Source organism: Achroia grisella, unplaced genomic scaffold, assembly GCF_030625045.1.
Source record: "Achroia grisella isolate CSIRO2021 unplaced genomic scaffold, CSIRO_AGI_Agris_v1 utg842, whole genome shotgun sequence".
Taxonomy (NCBI): Eukaryota; Metazoa; Arthropoda; class Insecta; order Lepidoptera; family Pyralidae; genus Achroia; species Achroia grisella.
Genome location: NW_026713040.1, coordinates 339,964 through 362,965, shown reverse-complemented (window position 1 = coordinate 362,965; position 23,002 = coordinate 339,964). Strand labels below are relative to the sequence as shown.

The 23,002-nt window shown below is 38.7% G+C and overlaps 2 protein-coding genes across 2 annotated transcripts; one reads left to right on the top strand and one right to left on the bottom strand.

Annotated features, from left to right (window-relative positions):
* The first annotated feature begins 218 nt into the window (after positions 1-218).
* LOC131852349 (thioredoxin domain-containing protein 6-like) lies at positions 219-10,490 on the top strand. Its single transcript, XM_059203016.1, has 10 exons — positions 219-363; positions 1,418-1,521; positions 2,640-2,711; positions 4,388-4,537; positions 5,341-5,539; positions 6,943-7,113; positions 7,359-7,513; positions 8,705-8,925; positions 9,496-9,721; positions 10,254-10,490. Exons 1-10 carry the CDS (start codon positions 219-221, stop codon positions 10,488-10,490), a joined length of 1,680 nt encoding a protein of 559 aa, XP_059058999.1.
* A 540-nt stretch (positions 10,491-11,030) lies between these two features.
* Positions 11,031-22,737, bottom strand: LOC131852324 (kelch-like protein diablo). The gene is made up of 13 exons (XM_059202990.1): positions 22,540-22,737; positions 22,353-22,423; positions 18,951-19,154; positions 18,453-18,621; positions 17,971-18,150; positions 17,048-17,206; positions 15,862-16,054; positions 15,202-15,425; positions 14,618-14,770; positions 13,783-14,033; positions 13,228-13,366; positions 12,411-12,523; positions 11,031-11,159 (listed from the first exon to the last, which is right to left on the bottom strand). Exons 3-13 carry the CDS (start codon positions 19,151-19,153, stop codon positions 11,135-11,137), a joined length of 1,809 nt encoding a protein of 602 aa, XP_059058973.1. The 5' UTR covers position 19,154; positions 22,353-22,423; positions 22,540-22,737; the 3' UTR covers positions 11,031-11,134.
* Between the last annotated feature and the right edge of the window lie 265 nt (positions 22,738-23,002).

Sequence of the window (23,002 nt, the reverse complement as noted above, 5' to 3'; positions counted from 1 at the left end):
ATGCTAATCTTATCATCCTCCACTGGTGCCCCGCCAGCGTAAACCGTTAGCGTAGGAGGAAGCACCAATCCATTACCATCCCTTAAAAAAACAGTAATAGAGAGTAAGCAGAAATTATCATTTTTCCTCAAAACCACCCCTGAGCACAACTGAGCACACGCACGCGAGCACGCTTCGCTCATCACTTGCCATGACAATGTTTGGCGCCACTCGGCGTCATGGCTCTGACGAGCGCGGTCGCCAACGCTGTTGCTGCCGCGGCCGCCGCCGGGGCAGGCAAGAAGGCCGCACAGGTTCAGTTGCAGGCCGAGCTCAACACCGACGAGGAATGGAGCAAGTTCATGCACAGAGAAGGATTACTAGGTATGTATATAAGACAGTTGTATAAATGTTTATGTGTATTTTTTATGATAATTTTGATGTATGTAACAATTTTAAAATACTAGCTACCCACTCCAGCCAGACACGTGTGTACATATATTATATATACTAGTTGTGCCCGCGACTTCGTCCGCGTATTATAGTGACCAAGTAAATATAAAAAAATATTCAATTATCTAACCCAAAATAGCTAAAGAAAAAAGTTTTATCTTTCTAGCTTCAAAACTGACTAATTTCCAATCAAACTTTCATCCCCTATTTTTTTTTACAACCTTGAAAATAAATTTTTTACAAAATTTGAATGTCATATTTATTTATATTTAATCAGCAGCCTAAGAAATAAGTTTCCAGTTTCTAGCTTTAAAATGACGATATTCCATACAAACTTTCATCCCCCCTTTCTACCCCTTACAACTCTTTTTTCGCATTTATAAGTAGCCTATGTCCTTTCTCAGGTCTTTTCGTCTAGACTATCTGTGTACCAAATTTCATTTAAATCGGATCAATGGTTTAGGCGTGAAAGCGAGACAGTAGCCTAAGTTACTCCTTTTTACCTCAACTACCTGCTAAAAAAAGTTCCGTTAAAATCGGTCCAACAATTTCAGAGATTAGCCGGAACAAACAGACAGACAGATAGACAAAAATTGTAAAAAATGTTATTTTGGTGTATGTACCGTATTTACATTCATGTGCATGTAGTAAAAAAAATAGTTATTTCAATATTACAAACAGACACTCCAATTTTATTTATATGTATAGATTATTCAAAATAACATTTATTCACAAGAGCAACACGCAAGTTTCTTGCTCGTTCTTCTTGTGATGAGTCTACATTCCGAAACAAAAAAGATTACTATTTAGATAAATTCTAAATGTAACTTGAATTAGTTTTATCTGTCCACACAAGTTTCTTGCTTATTGTTCTTGTGATGAATCTGTATTCCGAATAAACGGTAGAATAAAAAAAATTACTATTCCAAAGTGCTTATATTGAGTTTGGTTGAAGAAATATTATTTCTATTTCTATTTGTTGCAGTGATCGATGTGTATTCAGAGTGGTGCGGACCATGTATAGGCATGGTGGGGAATTTGAAGAAGATCAAGGTGGAACTGGGAGGAGACAATCTGCATCTGGCGGTGGTGAGCCTATCTATTATTACTTCATCGTAGCAAAGAAAGTATCCCACATCTTCCATACTAATAGAAAATACAAATTATTAAAAAGATTTTTTAAATGTTTTAAATATTTGTTGAACCATTTTGAGATAAAAGTACATATTATGAATATAGAAAATAATAGCACATCCTTGGATGGTTGCTTCTTACTCTTTAACGAAATAACTACTTAATGGATTTTAAAGAAACTTTATAGTAATATAGCTTACATGAATAACACATAGGTGTGTAAATTAATAAATTAATCAGATATTATGTAAATTGGGCGAAATATTAATTACAATAATTAGTAATTAATGATTAATTCTAAGTCGGAAAAAATTGTGTACACTGCAAAAATTATTCCTAAATATTTTTCTGATAGCCGAACAGTCAACACTTTGCTTCCGAGCTCTATTGTTTGCCTGATGATGCCTTGGTTGTTTCATTCAATGATTTCGAGGCGAAACACGTGTCGCAATATGGGTATATATCCAAAAACGGTCAGAATTGGTCAGCAATAGTGGTACGTGTCGCTATATGAGTATATATCTAAAAACGGTCAGAATTGGTCAAAACGTGTCGCAATATGGGTATATATCCAAAAACGGTCAGAATTGGTCAGCAATAGTGGTACGTGTCGCTATATGAGTATATATCTAAAAACGGTCAGAATTGGTCAGCAATAGTGGTACGTGTCGCTATATGAGTATATATCTAAAAACGGTCAGAATTGGTCAGCAATAGTGGTACGTGTCGCTATATGAGTATATATCTAAAAACGGTCAGAATTGGTCAGCAATAGTGGTAACGCTAGTAGCGGTGATCAGGTTTCCGCACTCGATATTTGTGGTCTCACACGTGCCAATCGAAGAATTAAAGAAAATAATATAAAGTCCTTACACAACGGGTTTGTTCATCATTAAAACATTTTCGACATTAATGTTATATAATAACTTTTAAGTAATAAAACTATGATGAACAAAATGTTCATCATTAAATATTTTCTTCATGTAAGTCAGTTCAAATTAAAGCTAATGAGCATCTGGACGGTTCCGATTTTCGCAGTACACTAATGAAAGTATAAAAATAATATTTTCCAGGCAAAATCGGACCATATAGAATGCCTGAAGAGATTCAGAAAACGCAGCGAGCCCACTTGGATGTTCCTTGCGGTAAGCTACTAAAATAACTTTATTTGCCAATTTAAAAGATATTGTTCGTCTGTCCCTTTGTTCTTGCTAACATCAGAAACATATGAACCGATTTTGACAGGACTTTCACTCACAGACAGCTAATGTTATGAGGAATAACTTAGGCTATTTTAAATTTAGAAAAAATATTTATTTTAATAAAATAAATAAAACTGCACGCGCACGTAGTTAAATATAAATTGACACACATTTTTCTATATTGACTATATTTATTTTAATCAAAAAAATAAAACGTCGCATGTAACAGCTAGTCTATACATATAAATAAAATTGGAGTGTCTGTTTGTAATATTGAAATAACCGTTTTTTATTACATGCATATGAATATAAATACGGTACATATACCAAAATAACATTTTTTACAATTTTGTCTGTCTGTCTGTCTGTTTGTTCCGGCTAATCTCTGAAATGGCTGGACCGATTTTGACGGGACTTTTTTTGGCAGGTAGCTGATGTAATACGGAGTAACTTAGGTTAGTTTTATTTTAGAAAATTAAAGTTAAATTCCACGCAGACGAAGTCGCGGGAACATCTAGTTATAAATATAAATTAACGCGCAATTTTTTTATTCAGACCAGATTCGACCATACTACTTGATTTGACTTACTTACTTGACTTTGATGTCTTCAATTCCACTTGTAACTTATCGTCAGTCAACTTTGTAATCCTAAGTTCAATAACAATGTACAGAAAAACTTACCTTATGTGTGAACCGTAGGAGTTGTTTTGAAAGGAACAGCTATTATATTTATGATATGATTCATTGAGGTCATATATGTAGCACAATAAATCGCGGGGGAGGGCACGGGTGGTGGTATCGACCAAACTTATACGGGGTTCAATAAAAACCCGGCTGAATGCAGGTAGATACGTAGACACTTGGCAAAACTCCAGCGAATACTTTCCGATCGCCTGTAAAGATACAGCAAACTAACTATTAGATTAAATCTTTAATCTAAATGTATACATATAAATAAAATTGTAGTGTCTGTTTGTAATATTGATATAACCGTTTATTACTACATGCATATGAATATAAATACGGAACATACACCAAAATAACATTTTTTTACAATTTTTGTCTGTCTGTTTGTTCCGGCTAATCTCTGAAATGGCTGGCCCAATTTTGACGGGACTTTTATTGGCAGGTCGATGGTGTAATAAGAAGTAATTTAGGCTACTTTTATTTTAGAGAAATAAAGTTAAATTCCACGCGGCCGAAGTCGCGGGAACAGCTAATCTTTATATATAAAAATTACGTGGTACGTTGTTTGTCCGCGATGGACTTCTCAACTACTGAACCGATTGTCCATTTGATTTGGACTTATTACTTGATTGATGAGCGTGCATGGCAGTAGTTGTTCATGCCCGGGATTTTCAGTTAATCTTAGATATAAACACCTATATAAATATACATTGTAAACAAAATGGCTTTTAAAAAAAAGGTAATTCAATTAACATTCTTGCCAGTTCTTCTCAATTGGATCTATGTATATACTAAACTGGACGGTAAGGAAAAAATTATGATATAAAAAATTTGACGTTCATAAGCGGTTAAAATGGCCTACATGAATAAATGATTTTTGAAATTGAACTATTATGTCACATCGTAACTGCTATACTTCATCTCATTAAAGGGCGGACAGCTGCTGAATGTTATGTTCGGCGCTGATGCACCACGCCTCACGCGGACTATAGAACAAGAACTCCGCAATGAAGAGCTGGTGAAGAAAGGCGAGAGGGAACGGCCCCAGAGAGCTCCCCACGAGCTCACGCCGCCTGAACAGGTAATCTTAAAATTATAATAAGTAAAGACGAAAAAACTGATTTATTTGTAATGGATAAATTGAAAAATATCAGAAAATCTTCAATAATATTATCATAACAAAAAATCTGTTTTATTACGATTCTTTCTTGTGTACAAATAAAGATGCTTAAGCTCATCTCGAACTCAAAAACATTAAAACAATAGGCTTGTATTTATTAATTAGATATTAATAATAATCTCAGGACAATTCACACAGCGCCATCTAGTCCCAAGTTAAGCTAGCTAAAGCTTGTGTTATGGGTACTAGATAACTGATATAAATACATAGATTTTTTTTTCGTAAATACATACATATTATACATAGAAAATACCCAGACCGATACAAACAATCATACTCGTGAATACAAATGTTTGTGCCGTGCGAGGAATCGAACCCGCGACCATTGGACATAAAGCGGTGTGCTGGACCGCTATACCACCAAGGTCGTTAATAATACCTACTGTAATTGTACTTCTAGCGGTGGCCAAGTTTCCGCACTGAATACTGGTGATCTCACTAATGCTAATGGTTGCAGAATTAAACAAAATGATGCTTGTATAGTCTATGGTATAATCTATGACTAAGATATAATTATATAATCTAAGATATAATCTATCATGTTTATAACATACTCTGTTCGGTTGATAGTCTGTATTATGAAATGGATGGAAGGGCCAATTGAAATGTGAAGCGGAAATTAGCTTTTTATATAAATTAATATTTAAAGTTTACAGTACAATAATATAGATCCATTAAGTAAAAAAACTAATTTCTTCTTTCAGGAAGTGGCTACAGCTCAGGACAAGGTATATCAAGAGCGGAGGCAAAAGGAAGTGGCAGCGATAGAGTCGGCAAGGTTAGCTCGCCGTGAAGAGAGGGCGAAACGCCTCGAGGGCTATTTCAACGACATCTGCCCCGCTCTGATGACGCCGCAGGCTCAGAAACATTTGAGAAAAGTGTCTGATGCTTTAGAACCGTATGGTAATAATATTCTGTTTAGGTTTTACAATAATATTCCTCGACTTCTCTTACATGCAAGGGTGGATCCAGTTTTGGCGCCAGGAGGGGGTCACATAGTCGTGGTCAAGTCAAGAACTAATAATTTAATTTTGATAACAATAGATACAAATAAAAAGTACTTATTTTATTAATGTACCTAAGTACTGTGCTTAAAAATATTAATAAAATATGTATGGTGACAAAATATATAAGTCCTGGGCTCAGGGGGGGGCCCACCCTGGATCCGCCGTTGCTTACATGGACCCGTTATCACCCGCTTTTACCGCTCCAGTCGATCCACCATCCAATTCAAACGGGTTTCGAAATCACTACTATCTGATCCGAGTTTGGAACCTCTAGTGGTGCAGTTAGACTAAAGTCGTATCCGTCAGTCAGAAGTTAGCCAACAAAATTTTAAGGCACAATTATAGTATTACTAGTTTATTGCTGGATGCGAGCAGCGCAGGACCGATCGTCATGGAGATCTTTGGGGGAGGCCTATGTCATGTATGTATTTTTGCGTCAGGAAAATCTTTATAGAGTCACCGGACGATAGAGAGCGGCTGAAGGCTATTTACCGCCTGACGGATACGACTTTAGTTGAGGGCACCTCTAGGGTTTCGAACCTCGGCTCAGATCGTCGTAATTTCAAACCCCGTTTGAATTGGACGGTAGATCGATCGGAGGGGAAAATATGAGTATATTAATTATCACGTTACGGAAATAATTATAATTGGCCACTTGTTATTTGTATAATATTCGGTTGCGTTATCCTCATTCCTAAAATGAAAACTTTTATAAAGATTAACTTTAATTATACGAGGACGTGATTATTCCAAACACGAACTTGTTGAAGTCAATGTATGACTTCAAATGTTAGGTTCGTGTTTGGATCATTTCTTTTCGTTCGTTGGTACTTGACTGAACTCCAAATGAATTTTGTTATTTGAAGCACTAATTCAATCAAGTTATAAATAATATTTATTTTATTTTGTAAGGGACATTACTGGGTGCTTTACACCTGTGACACTGCGATAGATCTATTGTGCTCACCCTTTTTTAGAATTCACTTCCTAAGCCACTCAGGGACAAGAACTGAATGATATTCTTTGGAGCGATGGTTTTTATCTTCTAAATAAAGTATGTACTTTCCAAAGGGCATATTTTGTTTATGCAAATATGGACTAAAACTAAATGGGATATGTAGTGGCGTTTCCTCTTTTGTTTTGTAAGGTCATAACATAAGCTAGCTAGGTTAACTTGGATCTAGATACCGCTGAGTGAATTGTCCTGAGATTATTATTATTTAGCTCACACCATACAAACTCTGAGGTCCTCACGTTCATATATATACTGTAAATAAGCTGTGATATTTGCATTTCTAGGAGTGATAGTAGCAGACAAATGTCCTCTTGTTGTGGGTAAAGACGGAGCTAAAAGGCTGGCTGTTGAAGACCCAGAGTTTGGTGAGGAAGCTGTTGTGGCTCTGCTAGCTGAGAGGCCAGCACTGGTGCTGTTGCTGAAGAAAACCCCGGACAAGGAAGGCAGTGTTGTCGGTATGTATTGGTTTGTTTTTTTTAATGGATGATAAAGTTGTGAAGAATTAAGGAAAGAAGAATATGTGAAGATTGCTGCACCCGCCTATACTAACGGGTAAATGAAGGCATTTACCTCACTCGGCGTTTCGACTAGCCGTGGCCACGAGCTATCAGCCTACTCGAAAATTCCAGAGGTACATACCTTTATTTGCCATAAAATTATTCGTGTCAAAACCCCTTTAATAGACGGTTTTTTTTTTCAGAATTAGCCCGACGTGCCTTGTATGGGGACGGAGTCGAGGACGAGTCGGTCAGGAAATATCCCGCTGAAGAACTGTATATAGACGGCATTCCTGGTCTGTTCGTACCGAAGGACAGGCACCAGAGAGCGGCTGCTTTAGATCTACTCTTCCCGAAGGTATAAACATTGTTTTTTATTTGTGACTAGCTATACCCGCGACTTCGTCCGCGTGGAATGTAACTTTATTTTTCTAAAATAAAAGTAGTCTAAGTTACTTCTTATTACATCTACCAAGAAAAAGCCCATCAAAATCGGTCCAGCCATTTCAGAGATTAGCCGGAACAAACAGACAGACAAAAATTGTAAAAAAAAATATTTTGGTGTATGGTGTATTTATATTCATATGCATGTAGTAAAAAATGGTTATTTTTAGTAATGAGAACGAATCAGTGGCCCATTTCTAGCAATTTTCCATGTCAGGTTAACCTCCACGCGGTCGTCATGGAAGCCATTGTGTATAATTCCTGGTGACTTCACTAAGATGGGTTAACCGACCTGACTATATATTCTCATTCTAGGATATTTTAGTGATGCCCCGCCAGCGTATACCGTTAGCGCAGGTGGGTTCATTCCATATTAACGACCTCCGTGGTTTGGCACAGCGCTTTAATTTCAATGGGTTCGATTCTTCGCACGACGCAAACATTTGTATTCATAATTTTGATTATTTCTATATTATTATTGTATTTACAAGATATATGTACTCATATATATACATATAACACAAGCGGTTCGAGCCTTCAGGAGAAAATAAATGCATCGATGATTTTAACAAAAAAAGTGTATTTAAGTATTTATATTAGTCCTAATATCGGGCTTCTCGAGCAAATACTCCAATAGACTACTGCTATTGAGTAAAAACAACATATGCATGATGACTAGGGCCCTCACAGGACACTGCAAATTAAACAAGCATATGGCTAAACTAGGCCTACGCACGATAAGTATCTGCAGATTCTGCCAAACTGAAGAGGAAACGCCGCTTCACATCCTATGTGGTTGTAGCCCACTCATGCATAAACGAAATATCTCCCTTGGAAAGTTTACACTCTTTCCCGAAGAGATAAAAACCATCGCTCCTAAGAATATCCTTCAATTCTTGTCCCTGACGGGTCTAGGTAGCGAACTCTGAAAAGGGCGAGCACAATAGATCTATGTAGGTCGCAGTGCTACAGGTGCTACACATCTGACAATAGCCCAAACAACACAAAAAAAAATATATCAGTTGTCTAGTACCTATAAAACAAGCTCTGCTTAACTTGAAACTTGATGACGCTGATTAAAGGAAATAACTGAATTAATTGTCAGATGGTAGGGTCAGTGATGGAGCCCCCATCGCTAGCGGAGCCCCCGCATATCGCGATGATGTTCGGCGCATGGCAGCGGCGCGCTGTTTTAGCTGCCGCCGGAGCACCCCACGTAGGCTGCAGACTTCTCCGCTGTGGTTTCTTTGCTGATGCCGATGTTAAGGAGCCGAAGCTGTTATGCAAAACCGTCGAGAAGTATGACGAGAAGGTGGACAAAGATTAGTGAGTAACTTATATATAAAGTTCTCGTGTCACAACCTTTTCTCATTGATATAAATAAAGTATCTCAAAATAAGTACCCTAAGATACTCCTGATAATAATCTAAGTATCTGCGAGTGGAAGTCCCTCCAAACCCGGTCCAGCCATTACAGAAATTAGCTGTTTTTGCTAATCTCTGAAACAGACAGACAAAAATAATAAATGTTTTATGTCATATACATCATATACATATCCTATACTGTCATATGCGTTTAGTGAATAGTATTAATTTGAATTAAAACAAAAAAAAAACAAAAATATAATATCTTTGGACAATTCACACCGCGCTATCTAGTCCCAAGGTAAGCAGAACTTGTATTATGGGTACCAGACAACTGATACAAACACTTATGGGTATGCATATTTTTTGTAAAGACATACATAATATACTTAGAAAACACCCAGGCCAATAAAAGAGATCATACCACAACTTAGAATTAACAATAACAAGCGATTTATATACATATACTTATGTGGTGAAAATTTAGAGAAGAAACCTCCTGTTTAAAATCGGTTAAAAATTAAATTTCCAGTTGCGAGACCATGGTGGTAATGGTAGCCATGGGTCTAGCGGAGCCAGAACTGGCCGAGCCCAGTGAAATACCGTCGGCCGGTCCGCCAGCCGAGCTGATGGCCCTGGGACCGCTCCACGTGAGCGACGACACCGTCGTGGGCGAGGAGGAATGCCTCAGGTTCTTCCCACCAGGGTACAACGAGCCGGAGGTCAAGCCGAAACCGAAAGCCAAGAAGAAAAAGAAGGTATGTGTATATTATTTCACTAGCTTTTACCCCTGGCTTCGCTAACGTTAATTTATCACCTTAGGGATGGAATTTACCAAAATCATTTCTTAGGAGATCCCTACGTCATAGTAACTTTATGCATGCAAAGTCTCAGCCCGATCGGTTTAAAATTGACAAAGTTTCATACAAACTTTCAACCCCAATTTTATCCCCTTGGGCGTAGAATTAATCGAAATCCTTTCTTAGCGGATACCTTTGTCATAACATCTACGTGCATGCCAAATTTCAGCCCGATCAGTTTTCTAGAAACCCGCACTGTGGAGGACCGCTTTTCACCCAGATGATCAGGATGGTATTTTAGTTTCTGGCGGGTGGTACGGTGGTGAAACTCAGCAGCTGGTATTATACCGAACAATTTTGATGATGGTTTATATGTCCTTAGGATAAAGTGTGTACTTTCCAAAGGCGATATTTCGTTTATGCATAAGTGGTCTATAACCACATAGGATAGAAAACAAAGTGGTGTGTAACATCTAGTGTTATTTTTCAGAAGCGCAACGAGACAAAAGAAGAAACGATCGACTCGACTGGAGTGCCGGCCAGCGAAGCCGGTGAGGCAGAGCCGGGGGGCGAGGCGGAGGGGGAGGACGCCGCCGACGGAGAGGGCGAGCCCGACGGGGACGCCGAGGGGGAGGGAGAAGGGGACGGGGAAGGGGAGGGAGAGAACGAGGGGGACGCGCAAGGGGTGGACAAGGCCACGTCGCCTCCACCGGCCACCCCACACTGATATATACATTCTGGCTTTATTCGTTCAATTTAATTGTTGGTACTGTCATAATTGCTGCTTTAAGACGACACGTTTAAAGTTCAAAGTTGGGAAAGCAATAATATACAATAAATAGAAAAAAATCAATCATTAAATAAAATGTATAAATTATGGATGGTCCCTTTTAGGTATATTTATTATCCAAATATAAACTTGTCCCTTGATCTTGCCCCGAACACTATATGTGTTATGTACATAGCGTTTGGGGCAAGGACAAGGGACACATATATATGCTAAATTTCATGTTTATTAGTTAAGATACTGAAACGTAAAAACGTAACTTTTATTTTTAATATCAAAGTATTTGTAAGCACGTGATATTCGAGAGATTAGCACTGGACATCTCTGTCTACCTCGAAACAGATCTGGCGTGAAGATACTTATGCAGGTTACATATGTTGGTGTGACTAGTTCAAAAATACAAAATTTTCTGTATTGAAGAAATAAAACTACATGTGTATATTCTAAAATTTGTATTTTCATTTATTTATAAATAGTCAATTAATTAGTAATATATTTTATTAACAATAAAATAAATGAGTAACGACTTAACCAATAGGAGTGGAGGGGGAATATTTTACAGCGAGGGGGGCAGGGGGTGTGGTTTATACCACTGAGTCTTTTCGATTCCTGGAACAAAAAAATAAAGTAGTAAATAGAAACAGAAATAACCTTTATAAAGTCAATACAAGCACTTTTAAATAAATACACAGTAACAAGTAAGAGGCATGCGATAATCAACAGCTACGCACTCAAATCTTTGAGTAATCAGATAGTCAGTCAGCGCTATGAATTTTAAGTTTTTTTCTACAAAAACATTATTATCATTTACAAACTCTTCATTTTTAAGAAGCTTTTTACAAAGTGTTTAATAAGAAATTAAAGTCTCATTTTAGTCAATTCAAATTCAAAAATCATTTATTTATGTCGGACATTTTAGCCGCTCAATCTTTTACCTTATAATTTTTTCCCTACCGCCCAGTTCAGTATACAGATCCAATTGAGAAGAACTGGCAAGAAACTCAATTTTTTAAAGCCAGTTTATTTACAATAAATTAAGAACAGACTCTGGTAATATGCTATATAACCTTAGGCATTTACTAACTTTAGTTAAACTGCATTTAGGTAAAACCAGTTCATTATTAAAACCAGTTTATAATAATAGTATGTGTGATTATTTTGTTTAGTTTGTGACATCAATAAGAGAGTAAAAGATTTCTAGGTAACTCCGATCGACCCTCCTCGTGTGTGAATTCAAACGAGATCGAAACTACGAGATGAGCCGAGGTTCGAACTAGCGGTATCCTCTCTCTTATCCGTGTGTGAACAGTCCCAAGAGAGTAAGTCCTTCATTTGGTTTGTGTGTGCCATCTGCACTCTCTTATCGTCCGGTGAAGCTGTAAAGGCCAGCTAAAAGAGATGTAGATGGTCCGAAAAAAAACTTATCTTTGTAGTGTGAGAAAGCCGATAAGAGAGTAAAAGAGATGGGTATAGGTAGCTAGTGTGTGGTGTATTTCTCTCTTTCTCGTGTGTGAAAGCCAATAAGAGAGTAAAAGAGATGGGTATAGGTGTGGTGTATTTCTCTCTTTCTCGTGTGTGAAAGCCAATAAGAGAGTAAAAGAGATGGGTATAGGTAGCTAGTGTGTCGTGTATTTCTCTACTTCTCGTGTGTGAAAGCCGATAAGAGAGTAAAAGAGATGTGTATAGGTAACTAGTGTGGTGTATTTCTCTCTTTCTCGTGTGTCGAAGTCAATAAGAGAGTAAAAGAGATGTGTATAGGTAGCTAGTGTGTGGTGTATTTCTCTCTTTCTCGTGTGTGAAAGCCGATAAGAGAGTAAAAGAGATGGGTATAGGTAGCTAGTGTGTGGAGTCATATCTCACCATATATAGTGATTGTCATGATGCGGCGCGCGCATGACGCCGACGCCGCCGCCCAAGCGCCGGTAGTTCATCGCGCCGCATAGCCGCCACTGGTTCGATTCCGGGTCATACACCTGCAGATATTGGATAATAAATTTAAAATCATCAATTAATATAGGTCCTTTTCGTCTCTTGTGGAGGTCATATTTCTTATCGGGATAGTGATAAAAAATATGACCTAGTCTATTGTCTAGTCCGACTAGTGCTCAGTTGAGAAGAACCGGCAAGAAAATCCTCGAGCGGTTACCTCTATGGACTTGAGGTAGGCGGTCCCGTCGAACAGTATAGAAGTGGCACTGAGGTGTGCAGCATGGAGCGGTTACCTCTATGGACTTGAGGTAGGCGGTCCCGTCGAACAGTATAGAAGTGGCACTGAGGTGTGCAGCATGGAGCGGTTACCTCTATGGACTTGAGGTAGGCGGTCCCGTCGAACAGTATAGAAGTGGCACTGAGGTGTGCAGCATGGAGCGGTTACCTCTATGGACTTGAGGTAGGCGGTCCCGTCGAACAGTATAGAAGTGGCACTGAGGTGTGCAGCATGGAGCGGTTACCTCTATGGACTTGAGGTAGGCGGTCCCGTCGAACAGTACAGAAGTGGCACTGAGGTGTGCAGCATGGAGCGGTTACCTCTATGGACTTGAGGTAGGCGGTCCCGTCGAACAGTACAGAAGTGGCACCGAGGTGTGCAGCATGGAGCGGTTACCTCTATGGACTTGAGGTAGGCGGTCCCGTCGAACATATAGAAGTGGCACTGAGGTGTGCAGCATGGAGCGGTTACCTCTATGGACTTGAGGTAGGCGGTCCCGTCGAAGCCTCCGACGGCGTACAGCTGTCCGTTGACGACGGCGAGTCCTACGCCGCTGCGGCGTGACGTCATCGCCACCACCGGGGACCACGAGTCCGTGCTCGGCTCGTACCTATGCACATCATACCAATCCGTTACTATATATCAAGAATTATTTATTGAATTAATATTTCATTTCTGTGAGAATATGAAATTTTGTAACGTTTTGTGGTGTTGGATTCTCTTAATCAATCATTTTAGCTGCTAGGGGGGGAAGAGGGGAGAAAAAAAGGGAGAGAGAAGAGAAGGGGAAATCCTGTGTGTGCGTGTGCGTGTGCGTGTGTGCGCGTGCGTGTGCGTGTGCGCGCGTGTGTGCGGGTGTGTGCGCGTGTGTTCGGTGCAGTCGTCGCGGCCGCCCACCGCGTAGTTGTGTCCGTCGTAGACCGAGGTGTGTGTGTGTGTGTGTGTGTGTGTGTGTGTGTGTGTGTGTGTGTGTGTGTGTGTGTGTGTGTGTGTGTGTGTGTGCGTGTGTCCCCGTGTGTGCGTCACCTCTCCGCCGAGGAGAGCTCGGTGCAGTCGTCGCGGCCGCCCACCGCGTAGATGTGTCCGTCGTAGACCGCGCAGCCGAGGTGCTTGCGGCGCGTGGACATGGGCGCGACGGGCGCCCACTTGTTGGTGCGCGGCTCGTAGCGCTCCACGGAGCTGAGCGGCGCCTGTCCGTCGGAGCCGCCCACCGCGTACAGCTGCCCGCCCAGCACCGCCACCGCCACGCCCAGCCGCCGCGTCGTCATCGCCGCCACCTGCCGGGACCGACGCCACGCGCTCGTGTCTTTACACTACTACGCTACCCACTATTCTCCTGACGGATCGTTACTATTTTGTCGAGTCGACTTCCACAGATTATAACCTTATAACCGTTGTGATAATACCTAATGAATCTGCTATGTATGAACTAACTTACTTAAATTTATATTCTGCAATATTCATTTCTCAGTGTTTAAGCAGCATATGCGGGAGCACCATTCCGTTCAGTAGAAAAGAAGTGAAGAATGATAATATTAGAATGAATTAAGTCAATAAATAAACATTACACACTATTAAGTATTTGACATGCACACACATAGAAATACGTACATATTCGTTATCAATATAATTAATTAGAACTTAAATTAATTACGGTCGAAATTGAATTAATACTACCATTAAAAACTCCAACTAGACACGTCACTTTCAGACGCGATATTATAATCGTCACAATATGTACTTTCTATGTATATATAATACAGATTAGAAATCCATTACTTTTTCGCCTATTACTTCAAGATTCGTTGGATATAGTACATTAGCGAGCTGGTGTCGTGGGTGGGTGTAGTGTGGGCGGTACCTTGGTCCAGCGGTTCTCCTTGGGGTCGTACCGCTCGACGTGGTTGAGGCACTGCACGCCGTCCTGCCCGCCCACCGCGTACAGCGCGCCGTCCAGCACGGCCACGCCCACCGACGTGCGGCACGACGACGTCGGCGCCACCGCGCCGCACCACTGCCGCACCACGCATACACCTCATTAGGCCGTCGATGTACACCCGGTTAACCGTCAGGTCGTACTCGGACGACCTCACTATTGACCGAGTGTATATCGTCAGCATTATGGCCGACCACCATCTTCCATGTCGCGACTGTCTTAGACCACCGATATACATTCGGAAAATCTGACAATCGATCGAATGTATATTGTCTCGTCTCACTTAGCATGCACCTCAGAGATGGTGCCTGAAATGATCATACTAAACTAAAAAGTTCTCACTTATATCCACTACCGAGCAATTTTGTTTGCTGTGTTTCGGTTCTGTAAATTGGCCATTGAAATCACAAGATAAAAGGTAGGACGTCTCCCTCCTATGAAATACCGTCTACTATCAGGAGCCCAAGTACCGGGTCGTGATGGGTCCGTCCTACTAGTAACTAGTTGACCTGGTTGGTCTGCGGGTCGTATCGCTCGATGCTGTTGAGGTAGCTCTGTCCGTCGTGTCCTCCGACCGCGTAGAGGAGGTCGTGTAGGACTGCGACGCCGACGCCGCAGCGCCGCTTGGTCATGGGCGCGACCATCTTCCACTCGGCCGTCTGCGGGTCGAACCGCTCCACGGAGGCGATCGCGTCGCCCGAGCACCACCCGCCCACCGCGAACAACACCTCGCCTGCCGGACACACGCCGTTACTGCGCGCCGCTCCGATCACACCTCGCACATTATTTATTAAATAATATCACGAGAACCCTCTGTAGATATAAATACTAGCACTATTTGTTATCGATTTCAAAAATATCGTTCGAAAAATGAGACAAAAATGAATGAATACGATTTTTAAAACTCCATTTGTCTGTCAGACAACCATAGATTATAATGATATAAGATAATAGAGTTTTAAAAAGTAAGGATGTATGAAAAAAAATAATTCACGCACTTAATACAAATCATAATTATGGAATAGATAATCAATAACAAATACTATGAATGAAATGTAAAGCATCCTTAATTAGCGATCTTCGTAGATTATTATATCCTAGAGATAAACCAAAAACCAAACAAGAAACCATCATGATTCCATCAAACAACGTAATGTAGTAGATCTGACCTCGTCTTGTGGGTTTCCTGGGCCTGGTCCTTGGACCCTGCATAAGTGGCCGCTCCTGAGGCAGCAGCAAATAGTTCTTGGCCTCGTCTAGCAGATCGCGGCACGCGTCGTCAGACCTGATGAGTAGCTCTGACGAGACCGTGCCCACCAGGAACTTCGGACTTAGTAAAGGCAGGCGTACGTGTTGCAACACCTGGAAGTGACGTCAATTTTACCACACTTTGATTTTTTTATTTTTGTTTCTATTTCTTATAAACAGTTTCATATAACTCCTGAACTATGGGGGTCAGCTTCACACTCTAACATATCAATTCTTCAGCGCTTCCAAAACAAGGCATTAAAAACCATAGCCAGAGCTCCTTGGTTCATAAAAAAACATTGAAGTACATTCATATCTAGAAATTCCAACTGTAAAAGAAGAGATACAGAAAGCCTGTGCAAGATATAAACACAGATTAGCCAGTCATAAGAACCAGTTAGCTTCAAAACTACTGGATATAAATAACTGTCCATTTAGATTAAAAAAGGCTCGCCTTGCCAACATCTAAAGAAAGTAAATGAGATGGCACCTTACTGGAGGTGCCTCATCTCAAAAAGCCAATAACTTCAAAAAATCTGATTATAGCCGGAAGGGCTGATCGCAGATAGGAAAAAAAAATATAACTCCTGAAGTATAGTCACATTACCATAGTTTTAGTGACGTATGCATAACTTAAATCAGTAGGAATAAGATGACAAACACATGTACGGCTCAATTATAACATAAAAATATTAAGATATTAGGATTTACAAAAACTTGTTCAATAGTTTTGGACATCCTTTAGGCACTTACACACTGCATCAGCAAAAATTTATTTATTTATTTATTCATACACTATCCTTACAGGCATATGCCGAATACAACAGTGCATCCAATATTACAACAGCGGTTTGGTAACATAGCATATAAAATACAATGTGGTCCTACTATTAATCATCTGAGTCTACTACAGACTCTTATGATATATCAAATACGGTAGATTTGACATATCATAAGAATCTGTCACCAGAGGGCTGTTAACCTACGAAGACCTGACAAGAAACTCAGCTGTTATTCTTTTCAAATGAACTTGCACATGATTACAAAAATACAGATTCATTGTCACGTCTTGTACCATGTAAATCTGTTGTGAGTATAGAGTTATACCTGTGCGAGATGCTGCCGCCGTTCAGCGACATTATACTTGACCCAGGACATGACGGCCTGGAAGGTCTGCTCCTCGGAGCGAACGTTCAGCTCGTCTGAAGACACGATGTCGATCAGCTGCGCCGCCGGTAGCAATAGGAACTCCTCACTTTCCATCACCTGTAGATATATACATCACCCTTCAATAACTAAATGATACAGTATGCTAGGTTGACAAGCTGGAGTAGCCACAGACCTGTCAGGCTGTTCGCAAATGAGAAATCCTGGAAGTGAATTCCTTATGATATGTATATACTTGCTTAAACATTAACAATAATAATAATATAATAATAAATTCATTTGCAATAGATTTTGGGTACATACATATATGATGTTATACAAAAACATGGCCCTTACAAAATCTGCTTATATCAAGCGTACAAATTTTAAGTTAATTAAATTATCGATTGTTTATATAATTGTATGTAGGTATATGTCAATTTGTATATAAATCTAAATGTCATGAGGAACAATTTATTATTTTAATATTCCAACATTGTTTTCATGGTATACTAGCTGAACCGAGAATCTTCAGTAACGTCACATATTGCTCAAGTCGTAGTCTAGTCGCCGAACAGTCTACACTAGGCATCCAACTCTATTCATTACCTGATAGTCCTTAGTTTAGAGGAGAAACACGCAATATGAGAGTAGATCCAATAACGGTTGGAGTTTGATCACTAGTGGTGAAGTCTTAAGGCTTCCAGTAACGGTGATTAGTTTTCCGCACTGAATATTTGTGGTCTCACACAGGCTAATGGTAGCGGAAATAAACAAAATAATATAAATCTATTCCATCTTCCATGTCTTTACAATATTATTTTTACAACTCCGCCCCTACTGGGTTTAGCGTGATATAGCATAACTTAATAAAGGGGACTCACCTCAGGAAAATTCTGTTGTGTAAACTTATCAGCGATCCGCAGGAGTTCCCTGCAGGAATGTGTGTCTGCGAAGGCCCGGATGCCCAGGCAGTTGGAGCAGTCGAGCTGCCGCTTGAGGAACTCGCAGCACACGTCCTGTATCTCCTGCAGCTGCAGTAGGCACGCCGCCGGCAGTAGCGCCTGGAACACACACACAAATTATTAGTTTAGATGGCGTATAATTATTACATTAAATGACGTACGCAGTACTGTGAATCATAATTGTACTTAAATTTGTTAGACTTGCGGTGATCTAAATGATAATTCACTTGTGTAAAATACGACACATATATTAGCACGTTAAAAAGGATTATATGGCACTTATCTGCAAAATGCCGGACACTCTTCCAGCATATGTAGCGCCGTGACTTTATCAGCATGACAGCCAGTTCCAGTGTGTGAGTGCACTGTAACCACCGATCCCGTCATCACTAGACACTGACCTGCACGTTGCTCTCCTCGACGACGATGTGCGCCGTGTAACAAAACTCGACCAGCTGCTCCATGGCCTGCTCGTCCACGTCCCGGATGGTGACCTCGGTGGCGCGCGACTCGGCCAGCTCGCCCGTGAACATCGCGCGGAAGTACGGGCTGCACGCTGACAATATCACCCTGCGGGGAGGATCATTAGTCCCTCGTTTTTTTCTAGTAATAATCTACCAGTTGCCAGTGACTTCGTCGGCGTGGAATACTGATCATACGCCATTCAATCATAATACATTAAAAAAATAAGGCCGTCGTTATCCTTATCCTGATCATTACTTTTTGATTTTGAATTTGTGATGCTTATGCTTATGTTGATCCTTTGCTATTTGTATATAGTTTCTTTGCGTCCCTACTAAAAATCAGCGCTCGAATCCATGTTGCCAGCATTATGCCGAATCGAACATTGACAATGTTCTAAATTGTTTATCGACCAGCAAAAGAATGTAAGTTGAAACCTGTGCGCGAAGAGTTTCCTGTTGGCGACGTTGAGGACGACGTCGCAGAGTTCCCTGTGGCGGCGCAGCGCGGACAGCTCGCCGAGGATGGCGCGCGGGTGCTTCTCCGACGTGTGTGACAGCCGCGCCCCGCCCCCGCCGCCGCCGCCGCCGCCCCCGCCCCCGCCGCCGCCCACCCCGCCGGGGGACCCGCCCTCCCCCATCCTGAAAACATACACACGCCATTACATTTTGCCGAGCTGCACTTTGTAACACGAGTTTTTGTTCACGAGCCAGCAACTAATTTCCTACCAAAAACTTGTATAACAGTTAATTTAATGACTGATGGTGAATGAGGGTAGACTGATAGGTAGAGGGTACACTTATACCGACATAGGACATATGTTAAAGAAAAAAAAGACTTGTTACAGCCTAACAAAGTAATATATACTCACCCTAAATATTATATTTTAGATCAGTAACATATATAATGTGATTGCATATATGAATAAATAAAATACAATTAGAACCTATAATCCTGCTTTACTTATTGTATGTTTTGTAAATTGTGTCAACATACATATAGTATGGCCAGGGTTTCCCTTTATATTTTTAAAGAAATAAAATAATAATTACTTAGAAAAGAAATATATATAACAAAGCTATACTCGAGTTCAGGTACCATACCATACCGGATACCCAGGTTTCACCTGCATTAAATTTGATTAAAAAATGTAACCTATATGTTAATCTGATGCATAAGCTATATTACTGTAAAGTTTCATCCAAATATGTTTCATAGTTTTTGCGTGTAAGAGTAACAAACATCCATCCATACTCACAAACATTTGCGTTTATAATAATATTAATAAGATTAAGATTATTGCAGTTATTACCATAACATATACAGATATTTTTTTGAGACAAATGTTTTAAATAACTACCATTCACCATCTTATAACAATCAAATTATTATTATAACCAGCTGTTACCACGACTTTGTCTGCATGGAATTTAACTTTAGTTTTCTAAAATAAAAGTAGCATAAGTTACTCCTTATTACATAAGCTGCCTGCCAAAATAAGTCCCGTCAAAATCGGTCCAGCCATTTCAGAGATTAGCCGGAACAAACAGACAGACAAAAATTGTAAAAAAAATATTTTGGTGTATGTACCGTATTTATATTCATATGCATGTACTAAAAAATAGACATTTACAAACAGACACTCCAATTTTATTTATATGTATAGATGTATAGATAAAGTAGTGAATTGTCTTACCTACCACAGAATAAATTACGAAAATAGTGTAACTTCTGCATAATGACAGTATCCAAACAAACTATAGGGGACTTCATATTTTCTTGAGCACTGACATATATCTATTCACTCAAATTACATTATAAACTACATAACATATGAGATCTCAAAACAATACTGTTTACTGAGTTATATGTGGTGATCAGTAGAAGGGAGAATTAGTTAATGATAGATTATTAACAACACATTATGTATTAACAATAATTGCTGTAACAATAATGATTACATTGTGTTCAGTTAAAGCAACCAGTTGGTAATTTTAAAGCACTAAATTGAACACAAAAGTGTGTATACTATGAAAAATGTTGATATAGTAACCAGCAAGAATGTATTTTTATAATACAAACAGCGCCATCTAGTTTCTAGCTAAGCAGAGCTTGTGTTATGGGTACTAGACAACTGATACTCAGATTGCACTCAGATACACTTGTTGGTTAAAAACATAAAACATGCATACCAATAAAAAACAATCATACTCATGTTTGTTGTGCAATGAATAGAATAGAACCTATCATTTGAAGTAAAGTAGTGGACTAAAACACTGATCTTTATAATACAAAGTGCTTAACTTAGGACTAGATAGTACTGTGTGATTATTGTTAGATATGTAATAGATACATACACTAGTTTATTAGTATAGTCAGTATCTTATTAATATTATAAATGTGAAAGTTTATAGGTATAGATGTTTGTTACTCTTTTATGCAAAACTACTGAATGTATGTTGATGAAACTTTACAGTAATATAGCTTATGCATCAGAATAACACTAGGCTATATTTTATGAAATTTATTGTGGGAGAAACTGTGAGTACTGCTACTTTATAATATATTTTAAATTTGCATTGATAAAACCCTAAAATTGAATTGTTAATTTACAGACAACGTTATAGTGTATTGTTAAAGAAAAAAATATTAACAACACCATAAGTATATAAATTAATAAAATCACATTAAGTCTGATTACAATCATGGCCACTGCCATTTGCCCTTCATTTAAATATCCATTTCAATGTAATTAAATAAGCATTCGGACTACTACACTGTAAATAATGCCCTTTAATATTTTTAAAAAGTGATATTTAATGAAAAACAGCCTCAGTAGCTTAGTGGTTTAAAACACATTATTTCTTAACATGTTGGAGATCACATTGAAAAATCTTATTTCTCACATAAATAAGATTTTTCAATGTGATCTCGGGTAGAATTAATCAAAATCATTTCTTAGCGGATGCCTACATCATAACATTGAATTATATATATAGAATAGAATAGAAAACCATTTATTCAAATAAACTTACATTGAAGCACTTTTGAATAGTCATTACATTTTTTAATCTACCGCTAGATATATAGATTATGTATATTATTTTTTAAATACGTTTTTAATATACAATAAGTTCAGATTATTCAAACATTTGTATTCATGAGTATGATTAGTTTATTTAACTTCTCCCAGCTTCAATTATTATGTATGTATTTACAAGAATAATTAATAATATTTCTTTCAGTTGTAGAACTCATAACAGAAGCTCGGCTTAGTGTGGGATTAGATGATGTCGTGTTTTTGTTTGTCCAGAGTTTTTATTTTTATTGGTTATAAATGTAAAAGTATATCTTACGGTCTATCAGTTAGTTCACTTATCTCGAATGGTCACCTTGTGGCCATGGCTAGTAAAACCAAATTTAAATGTTGAGACAGTAAATACCTTTATTTGCCATAAAATTATTTATGTTAAGATCCGATTAATAATTTAATAATGTTTATTAATCACTAAAGTTTAATAATAACTATTGCTAAACAGATTTTTATAATATACAATGTGAATATAACAGATCATGAAAATAACTAAATAAATGATAGATAAAGTGACAGGTATAAGATAGCTGTTTGTTTAATAATTTCCCAATCCCTATTTATATTTTCCCTTAGTCATCTAAATAGAGATATTAAATTAAAAAAATAAAACATAAACAAACAGTAAATTAAAACCAATTTAAAAATTATGCTACAGTAATAATATGGTACTAACTGCACTATATCATTGGCCAATTAATTAGAATGTACATAGGAGCACATTTATTTGTGCATATAGTTTTCTCACCTTTTGGGTCCGCGCGCGTTCCCCAACTGCAATCGCAGAGGGGGCGAAGCCCAACCCCACACGGAGTCAATCTGCATAGAAACAAATTAACTGTTTACAAGTTCAAGCAGACATCAAGATATTACAATAAAATCAGGTTTTGCAACCAGTCGTGTTAAGTAAATGTCAAATTTAACATCATTCATACCTTTGACGATTTTTGTTCCACTGCCAAACAAAATCCGTGCTCAGAGGAGAGCAACTATGAATATGCACCCAAAAGACTCTATCACAATTAACGATACATTGATTTTCCAATTGCAATTTGTTGTGTTTACTGTTTCATTTCATTGCAGGGAGTCGAGTATTTGACCACCATTATTATTTTTAGTGTCGTTCGAAACTGTTGAATCGTCACAGCTGTCTTATTATTTATACTACATTATTTTATGTATATAGTACAAATAAAGCCACTTTTTTTGTTAAGTAGAGAATTTATATTATATTTTACATACTTATTTGAATTTTCTAAAATTGATGATTAAATATAAGCTTTAAGAAAGGGATAAAAAAATATTTTCTCTCGTCCAATTACTACTTCTGAACCACTCAAAATTTACGAACTGTCAAAAAGTATTCATACTTTCTCAGACGTGTCATTAATTTGTTGA

What these genes read in the sequence shown, in the direction of transcription:
- LOC131852349 (XM_059203016.1), top strand. Translation starts at nt 219, where the DNA reads ATGGCTCTGACGAGCGCGGTCGCCAACGCTGTTGCTGCCGCGGCCGCC. An exon ending in AGCTCACGCCGCCTGAACAG is followed by an intron (nt 4,538 to 5,340) that starts GTAATCTTAAAA and finishes TTCTTCTTTCAG; the next exon opens with GAAGTGGCTACAGCTCAGGA. An exon ending in TGATGCTTTAGAACCGTATG is followed by an intron (nt 5,540 to 6,942) that starts GTAATAATATTC and finishes TTGCATTTCTAG; the next exon opens with GAGTGATAGTAGCAGACAAA.
- LOC131852324 (XM_059202990.1), bottom strand. Translation starts at nt 19,153, where the DNA reads ATGGGGGAGGGCGGGTCCCCCGGCGGGGTGGGCGGCGGCGGGGGCGGG. An exon ending in GGCGGCAGCATCTCGCACAG is followed by an intron (nt 16,055 to 17,047) that starts GTATAACTCTAT and finishes CGTCACTTCCAG; the next exon opens with GTGTTGCAACACGTACGCCT. An exon ending in CAGGAAACCCACAAGACGAG is followed by an intron (nt 15,426 to 15,861) that starts GTCAGATCTACT and finishes TGTGTCCGGCAG; the next exon opens with GCGAGGTGTTGTTCGCGGTG.